The 9540-nt window shown below is 37.4% G+C and overlaps 2 protein-coding genes across 2 annotated transcripts in view; both read right to left on the minus strand.

The window, feature by feature from the left end:
- Nucleotides 1-1303: 1303 nt before the first annotated feature.
- Nucleotides 1304-3825, minus strand: LOC110452113 (tubulin beta chain-like). Its single transcript, XM_021500445.1, has 2 exons — nt 3304-3825; nt 1304-2119 (listed from the first exon to the last, which is right to left on the minus strand). The coding sequence occupies exons 1-2, from the start codon at nt 3823-3825 to the stop codon at nt 1304-1306; spliced, it is 1338 nt and encodes a 445-aa protein (XP_021356120.1).
- Nucleotides 3826-4359: 534 nt separating this feature from the next.
- The window catches only part of LOC110452104 (high choriolytic enzyme 2-like), a 14303-nt gene continuing 9122 nt past the window's right edge, over nt 4360-9540 (minus strand). Inside the window, exons 8-11 of the mRNA XM_021500426.1 lie at nt 6643-6675; nt 5925-6065; nt 5005-5249; nt 4360-4516 (exon numbers count right to left, since the gene is read on the minus strand). Of these exons, the coding sequence (XP_021356101.1) occupies nt 4424-4516; nt 5005-5249; nt 5925-6065; nt 6643-6675 (512 nt within the window). The 3' untranslated portion in view covers nt 4360-4423. The remainder of the gene's footprint in view (nt 4517-5004; nt 5250-5924; nt 6066-6642; nt 6676-9540) is intronic.

The following is a 9540-nucleotide window of genomic DNA, read 5'->3' on the forward strand; positions in this document are numbered from 1 at the left end:
AAACATGATTAATTCTTTTGATTGCAGAGAAATGCTTGATACTTCGTTGAGAAGAATGACTCCTGTTTAGACGATGAAAATATGAACAATTATTGGACGATCAATAATCTCAATAATGACGCATGTGATGACGTCACGAGATAAGAAGTAAGAGAAAACAATATTAGTCAAAATGGCCTAAAGCCCCTAAGGTCAGAGACATCGCTGATTTCCACATGATTAACAAACTCAGAAAGCGTACACAATGCAAACGTATATTTTATATTATAAAGTTTATGAAATTCAAAAGAGAACATCAGGTGAGAGTTTCAAAATCTTTTAGATAAAATTCTTCTAGGAAATCGAAAAAGTGTTTTGTAAAAACTATGAATCGCTTCTAGCAGTGGACATAAATATTACCTATGCCCTGACTGGAACATAGAACGATAAATACACGCCTTTTTAATCTAGCCACCACTGATATTATTATCCCAATTGACAGCTAGAGTGTTTTGGAACAACAGAAGTTTTCCTAGTATTCCAGACGATTTACTTTCATTTTAGCTGGGAACGAAGATGGCTGAACAAACGAAACATCCCTGAACATTATTACTCATACAACATTTAATAAAATCTAAACCCAATTGAATACATTATCATTGCTGACTGGTATGAAATATAGTGTATAAATAAAGAATATGCATTTTTTCTGTAATTTCTGAGTTTTCCATGCTACAATATATGACGGTAGAGCATTAAACAGACTAAAACATATCTAATAAAATGTATCTAATTAAGCACAATACTATTATTTCATACTGCAGACTTATAAGTTGTATATATAACAATAAATATGGAGTGTATATTTACGTTTAACATAATGTTGTACACTTATTAAAGCAAAATAATTATATTTTCATTTTATATCATACATTTTTGAAAAACGATCTATTCAACAATTTAACATCAATAAATTGTAACCCGGCCGAGCTTATTCTGCTGAAACAGACTGAAAGTGTCAGTGATTCCAGGTTTGTGTTTTTATATACACTACTATCACAATGACCTTATATATTCAACATGAAAATGTTAATGCTATCAATCTGTCTTTATAAATGAGCAATTAGTGGTGTTTACAAAAATATAGAGTTCGTGTTTGATAATATTCTCACGTAATATAATAACACACATTTTTCAAAGCAATTTTGTCAATCGTGAATTTTCAATATAGTTTTGCTGCATCGAAGCAGCATCGTCTACTGTATATATTGTAAATGTAGGACTCAGTTGCTAAACATCAATAAAACGTTCGTAACTAGCAATTTTACACATCTGCTTCTTCCTCCTCGTCGTCTGATAGGTCGTAATCATTACAAGAAGCCTCCTGGTACTGTTGGTACTCAGAAACCAAGTCGTTAATGTTGGACTCGGCCTCTGTGAACTCCATCTCGTCCATACCTTCACCAGTATACAGATGAATGTAGGCTTTCCGCCTGTACATTCCAGTAAACTGTGTAGACATACGTTGAAAAATTTCTTGAATCGAAGTATTATTCCCTATAAAGGTGGCCGACATTTTGAGATTTGGCGGGGGGATATCACAAACAGCTGTCTGTATATTGCATGGCAACCATTCAACAAAGTGGTTTGAACTTTTATTTTTCTGATTAAGCATTTCTTGGTCAACTTCTGCCATCGACACCCTACCTCTAAAGATGGCTGCCACTGTGAGGTAACGTCCTTGACTCGGGTTACAAGCTCCCAGCATGTTTTTGGGGTCAAAGATTGCTTGGGTTAACTTAGCAACAGTAAGCGAACGGTAAAGGGCGCCTCCTCTGGAAATAAGTGGAGCAAATCCGGGGACGAGAAAGTGGAGACGTGGAAAAGGTATCATATTTACAGCCAATTTACGGAGATCTGTGTTCTGTTGACCAGGGAAGCGCATAGATGACGTCACACCGGACATGGTATTGGAAACGATATGATTTAGGTCGCCATAGCTTGGTGCCGTGAGCTTAAGTGTCCTGTAGCATATGTCAAAAAGAGCCTCGTTATCGATACAGAATGTTTCATCTGTATTTCCCAGTAGCTGGTTAGCCGACAAGATGGCGTTGTACGCCTCCGTTATTACCTCAGAGACCTACAATGAAGAATCCGGTATATGTTATGTTATATAGTATAACCTTCTTAACTGGGTGTCTTAGGGGCAAACTACTTTGCCCTGCCTGTTCTTTAAGGGAAAGAAGATACTAAATAAAAATTATATATAAGGTACATGGCATTTGGTGTGTCCAGGTTGTGGCTTAAAAGTGCCACCTCACACGTGATGTCATTTCGCAGACCCTGTTCCACCCACCTACAAGAAACACATTTCAGACGTATGCGTCAAAAATGGGGTAGGTGGATTTTCAAATGACAATTAAGGGCAATCAAGGGTATATTAACATAATTTTATATTGATACTTTAAACATCAACAGAAACATGTATATGCATATATTCATTTTAATATACTGAAACAAATTTACACAATTATCAAGGGTAATAATCGCCCAATTATTAGGCATATCCACAATTGTAGAAACATACAGGTTTAAACAGATTCACATTTGGAAATAAACAATACATTAAATACAGTGCTAAGTCATTTTCCTTAAATCATGGGTTTGTAAATTATTATCAGATACAGAGTGTAGAAATAGAAATAAGACCACGACACACTACACACTTCGTCGGCTGACTTGAGTTGCATGATGAACGTTCCTAAATTGGGTAGCTTTTAATTTTATATAGTAAAGCAAAATGTGCGTCTGTTAGAAATGAATATTCAATTTATCATGTATTTGTGTTCGGTGATATATCTCGAACTTATGGTCCTAGTTTGTATTTTCAGTCAATTTTTATCGACGTTATTTGCCTTGTGGCTTCGTTGTCAGTAACCCGGTTCTCTTTTGAAAAAAAAAGTGACCATATTTGGATTTATTTGAATTAGCTTAACAGGGCGGATATCTTCGATGAAACAGAGTTAAGGCGCTTAGCTTTATCTAACACCTGACCTTATCCTCCTTGTAATTTGCCGTGTAAATGTTTCCTCTGTTCATTTTTTGTCTTAGTTTTATCGATTTGAAGTACGAGTTAAGAATAAGATCTTGATATTGCTTCCCTCCCATAGAAACAGAGTAGCGTGTGTTTATAAAACATTTGAAAGATCAAAACTTGTGTCATGTTTATGTTAAACAATACCTGAGTTTCAAAATTCCGTGTTTTGATGAAAGTGACATTCTCTATCTGTAGTATTCGGGAACAATAATTAATTAAGCTCTTACCTTTCGAGATGGCATTACCGAATATGTGCACATAATCCGGTCCGAGTATTCGTCTCGTACTTTAGATGCTATAAGGGTTCCCATACCAGATCCGGTCCCTCCTCCGAGGGAATGAGTCAGTTGGAACCCTTGTAAACGGTCACATCCCTCGGCCTCTTTCCTAACCACCTCAAGAACCTGCTCGACAAGTTCAGCTCCCTCCGTGTAGAAACCTTTCGCCCAATTATTACCTGATCCATTCTGTCCAAAAACAAAGTTGTCTGGATGGAATATTTGTCCGTACGGCCCGGATCTTATAGCATCCATTGTGCCTGGCTCGAGATCGACTAAAACAGATCGGGGCATATAACGTCCGTGTTCTGATTCATCAAAGAAAACATTGACACGTTCTAACTGTAGATCAGTCCCCCCTCGACAAACTCCAGTGGGGTCTATACCATGGTCACCACATATCACTTCCCAGAACTTTGTGCTGATTTGATTCCCACATTGTCCAGCTTGAATATGAACTATTTCTTTCATCTTGATATCATTTATTTCTCTTTTTCTTCTTTTCTTCCATTAATGTACACAATTCCTCCGCAGCCTCACCAAGCAATGTCTATTCTCAATGATCGTCAGGGACTAATGTCTTTGTATGAGAGCTTTAACAAAGACAACTGATGGAGGGGTTATCAGATTAACTTAAACGCTCTGTCTCCAATCGTAACGAATTACACACCTTAGATAATTATAAATGATTAGATAATTAAATAAAGTATTTGAATGTTTCCACTAACGAATTACACACCTTAGATAATTGTAAATGATTAGATAATTGAATAAATTATTTGAATGTTTCCCCTAACTTGTATTTACAATTATGACAAAGTGCTTATATTACCTTTAATTATCTTTCACGTGTTAGTTTTACTTACACGAGTCATGACATGCTTAGACACTAATTGATAGCTATTTATAAAACAATAAAAATATGATGATATTGTTAATTCGTGCTATTTATGTATTTTTTCAATGTAAATGTTAAAAAACACCACAATTAAACACTTATTTCGATTCTTCACATTTATTTCCCAATCTTCACATAATGAGCAGAATTTAACAAACGAGAATGATTAATTTATGGATGGACGCATGCGCCTGTGTAAACTGACAAGTCGTCGATGGCGATATCGCCTAGGTCACTGTTTCCGATCGAAGCTTGTAGTACCAGCTGGCAAAGAAAAACAGGCTTTTTATTCGGATATTTATTTCATGATTTAGTTATTGACAAATCAAATACAAATTTTTGTCATGCTAAGTTAAGTGATACGATTGTTAAAAGAAACTCCATACTAATTCGACTGCCCTGATCTCGTTTAACAGAAATGATTATGCAGTTATATTATCGATTTGAAATAACGATAACATTTGCCGAGACAGGTTAAAACGTGTAAAACACGGACTAATTTAAACTTAAAATGTATCCAATTTCGTACATTTGCAAATGAACACATGCTGAATTATAATATCTCACTCTGTCAATTTATGCTTTTAACATAAATTGACAGATTTTGGAGCATATCACATGTATCTTACATGTGATATTTTATAAATTGAATCACATTAATTATAATATCTCACTCTGTCAATTTATGCATTAAACATAAAATAATAGTCTGTTCTTAAGATTTTGGATCATTAAGATATTCGATGACATACCTTAAAACTCCTTGGGACGGTCAGTGTAATGAACTGTGTGGTCCACTGATTAACCTGACTGCCGGGGAATCGCTTAAAGGTGTAATCAATCCCGGTACCTTCTGCTTTCATGCTGAACTCCTTCACACCAGATCCGTAGATGAAGTAGGAGAAAGAGATACAGGTCTGACCAGATGGCAGGGTATCTGTGATTAGGCGGGCGACCTTATTGTGATGGTGCCTGGCCTGGGCTAGATAGTACTTACCTGTAAAATAATAAAGTATCATTAAAGTAAGGAATCACGTCGCTTACCTATATCATAACGCCAATGAAGCCGACACGCCCAAAACCAATAACAGGACACTATTAGGAAAGCAACCCAAGAGAATGGCATACAAATACTTTTTGTTATTTAATTTTGCTGAATGAAACTTGTCATTTAATCTTTGTACCTACTCAAATAATTGTTAATTTTGGTAATTCCATTTTAGATTGAAAATAGAAAGGATTTTCTTTTTTATTTACATGTCATCCCGCGCTACTTATTTAATGTATTTTACGTTCAGGAACCTATTTTTCGAAATATAATGCTGGTTTTTATTTGCAATTTAGTCAGAACCTACTTGGAATATCAAAAATGCAAATGTATGTCTTTAATCCCATTTCAATCGTTGGTTTACTACAGATAATTGTGAAACGTATGATCCTGTAAACCGTACCCGACCACTATTTCCGGGTTTGACAAAAGTCTTATAAGGTCAGGTAATGAAGAGTTCAGTGGTGAATGTGTCACTAGGTAGTTTAAAGTAAATAAAATACAAGTAAACACAGATCAAACCTTCATTGTAATTGGTCAAAATCAATTATATTTAAAATAAAATGAAATAAGATGATGTGTAAACTACTTCTGCACATTATAGGAGACACCGCTTCACCTTACCTGCTGAGTTAGTGTGGTCAGCGTTCGGACCAGTACCGTGAGTGTGCGTGGCACCCGAGTGTTGTACCCAGTTAAAGGTATCAGTGGTATCCTGGTGGAGATGTGAACAGGTCGTCTCGAAGTCACAGTTTATTATTTTATCTGTGACATAGTTTAAACAGCATTTCATTCAATAATCAGGCAAGGATATTATATATATGGAATATCAGAGGGATTGGGAAATATGCTTAGAGCTTATATCAATTCCTCTCCAAATAATGTGGCGTTGTTTAAAAAGGTGATCTAAGAAATTTGAAAATGATAGCAGCTAGCCGATACTTATGCAACATTAGTCAATTCAAAATACTTTATTGATAATACAGACAAAGATAATTACAAGTATTACATAAAAAAATATAACAGTACATGTATTAACAAAAGGATAAAAAAAACAGGCTTAGCTTATAAAAGTTGTTTCCAACATTAGTCCAAGACAAAAGAAAAGAATGAACGTTTATATCTGATGAGAATCAAGAAAGGAACAGATGAATATCTTAGATATTAATTTCTTTCTTCTGCTCTTCACACTTAACAACTAAAATTGATTGTAGTTGCATTTAAAATACCTAATTAAATACAAAAAAACGCACAGAGAAAGAGTGATTGCATTTGCTGAAGGTTCAAACGTTTCCAATAGCCTCACCTGTTTCTACTGTATACAATTAACAATAAATCTTACGTGGTAATGACGGCTCTGCTATATGGGATAGATCTGAAAGATAAACAACTCCTTATTATGTGTGTTGTGATGAGTTGGGGTAACGCTGGTTATTCATTTCCCATTCATAAACTGGTGTAGATTTCACGTATATTTAACAAACCGGTAGAAAGAGAGTTTATTTGTAAAATTCATTACATCTGTGATGTGTAAGAAGCCCTATTTTATATACAGAAGCGACAAACACTTGTCTTCTTTGCGACGAAACAATAACAAAATTTCAACGCACAATGTGAAGATAGATACGTTCAGTAATGATATTTTGTCAAAAACAAATCTTTAACCTCTTGCGATTTCTTACCTCAGATAATTCTTGTTTTCAAAAGAATGAGAGAGACAAAATCTACATTCTCTTCCATTCAGCCCTACGGCTTACAAGTTAAATAATATGCACTTGTCAACCTGTTGGGTGCGCGACACTGAAGTTCAAAGTTGAAAAATATCTATTGATATTACCTTGCACGTGCCTGACCCCTGTGAGGGGTCACCATATAAAAAGGCATACCCAAGCCTTGACACACGCTTTTTTGTCAGTCAGGGTGCGTGACAGACATTAAGCCAGAAGGGAAGGATATCTTGCGGGTCTCGCGTCCGCGATTTGCATTTGCTTGGTAAAAGTAACTGCAATTTGAAATTATTTTATTGATACCTTTCCTTCGCTCCGCGAATTTCATGTGTTTACATTTCGTTATCAGCTGTTTTGTGAAATTTGAGTTATGCGTCGTAAGCAGGCTCGCGGTAAACGGTTGCCTTTGTCAGTAACTTTCGATGCTGATAATTGTGATTCTGACAATGACCTCTCTCTCCATCCAGGAGAAACAGAGGCAGAGGGGTGTGACGATTTCTTTCCGGAACCCCTTCCGAATTTAAATTCGGGCCTAAGCGACTTTGTCGCTTGTGCAAGTGATAATGACTCTGCACAGCCGCAGTCACCGAACGTTGTTCGGAACGACAAACATAGCGGCGTCGGAGGCGATGCCTCGACTATTCTTTTGCCCCGTGGGGGTAGGAAACGTCCTGTCGGTACTGAGGCTGCCGCTGACAGCGAGTTTCAACTCATGACGAAAGGTATGAGGGCTCTGGAGGAGCAGTTAGCAGACGTTAAGCGTGACCGGGCGAGTTCCGGTACAGGAAACCGAACAACTGGTGGGTATGATATTCATCATATTGATAATGATTATGTTGTTGACAGTTTTGACTCAGATTTTTTGAGTATGACAGACCCGTTGGGTCTTCAAAATAAAGATCAATCTTCAGTTGATTTAGATTATATATACTCTGATATTTTACCCACAGAGGAAGGTCATATGGAGGATTTGTTTGCCATCCCTGACTATGTTTATGGTGACGTAAAGTTGGGCCCTAGTGTTCACGAGGGACTCGCCAAGCTTGTAAATACTGCTTGTAGGAAAACTTCGGACGTTTCTAAAATGGCAGAAAAGTACCCTATACCGGCAAATTGTGCCGACTTGACCGTCCCACGATGCAACCCTGAGGTTTGGGGTAAACTTGGTAAGCCTTTACAGGCAAGAGATTTTCAGCCCAGAAATCTGTGCCTGACGGCATGGTACCGGTGATGAGGCTGACTGAGGCTCTTATGAGCCATCCGGACTTTCGAGAGAAGTTCAGGCCTCTGTGTATCGACGCTCTGTCCATGCTAGGTAATGCGGTACATGCATTGTCTGTGAAACGTAGGTTTCTTATGAGACAAGCCCTCCCGCCATCATATCATGCCTTATGTGGGAAGGACATGCCAATAACTGCAAATCTATTTGGGGATGATCTTGCAAAGAAGGTGAGAGACATTTCTGAAGCTAATAAGGCTTTCAATGTTTTGTCTTCACGTAAACAGGTACAGCGAGGAGGTTGGAATGGCGGCCAGAGAGGGCGAGGGGGCTATGGCCAGTACAGAGGCTCAGGGAGGCCTTTTTTACGGTCAAGCCAGCGGGGCCGGGGACAACGGCGACCCGCACACATGCAGCAAGCTCAGAGCCAGAGCCAGACACAGAAAAAAGAATAGCCCCTAAGGTGAGTGTTCCATCTGGTAAAATCAGAGAGCATTTACAATTTTGGAAATCATTGACTGATGATGAATGGATTTTAGATACTGTGAGTGGTCTTACACTTGAGTTTGTAGAGATCCCTGTGCAACATAAATTGCCGGGACCAATATCTTTTAGTAAGGATGAGATGGAGATTGTTGATTCTGAGGTGAATGATTTGATATCTAAAGGGGCAATAACTCAGTCTATTCATGAGAAAGGTGAATTTGTTTCTAATTTGTTCCTGGTCCAAAAGAAAAATGGTAAATTTAGGCCGGTCATTAATTTGAGGAAGTTGAACGAGTTTGTTGTTTATCACAATTTTAAGCAGGAGACCTTAGATGTAGTCCTAGAATCTGTAGAGAGAGGTGATTTTTTCACTTCTATTGATCTCAAGGATGCATATTTCAGTATACCAGTGAACAAACATCATAGGAAATACCTGAAATTCAAATGGAGAGGTATACTATATGAGTTTATGGCTATGCCCTTCGGTTTGACAAGTGCCCCTCGTATATTTACCAAAGTACTGAAGCCAATTATGGCTAAAGTTCGCAGTCTGGGTATCCATGCTTTCTATTACATAGATGACTCATTGGTCAAGGCTGCTAACAGAGAGGTTTGTGAAAGAAACTGTAAGGTGTTAGCTGGAATTTTTTGAATCTGCTGGGTTCCAGATTAGTTCTGAAAAGTCTTTGTTTTCTGCTAGTCAGATAGTCATTCATCTTGGGTATTTGATAGATTCTATCACATTTACTGTTTCATTACCAGAACAAAAGGTGAAGAAAATTGTAGATGCATGTTCCCATGTGTTAGG

The sequence above is a fragment of the Mizuhopecten yessoensis genome, unplaced genomic scaffold (genome assembly GCF_002113885.1).
Source record: "Mizuhopecten yessoensis strain PY_sf001 unplaced genomic scaffold, ASM211388v2 scaffold6411, whole genome shotgun sequence".
Lineage (NCBI taxonomy): Eukaryota > Metazoa > Mollusca > Bivalvia > Pectinida > Pectinidae > Mizuhopecten > Mizuhopecten yessoensis.

Bases quoted from the DNA above. Each gene is read 5' to 3' on its own strand.
- LOC110452113 (XM_021500445.1), bottom strand. From the start codon at position 3,825: ATGAAAGAAATAGTTCATATTCAAGCTGGACAATGTGGGAATCAAATC. The intron at 2,120-3,303 runs GTAAGAGCTTAA...TCTTCATTGTAG, and splicing joins CGGTAATGCCATCTCGAAAG to GTCTCTGAGGTAATAACGGA.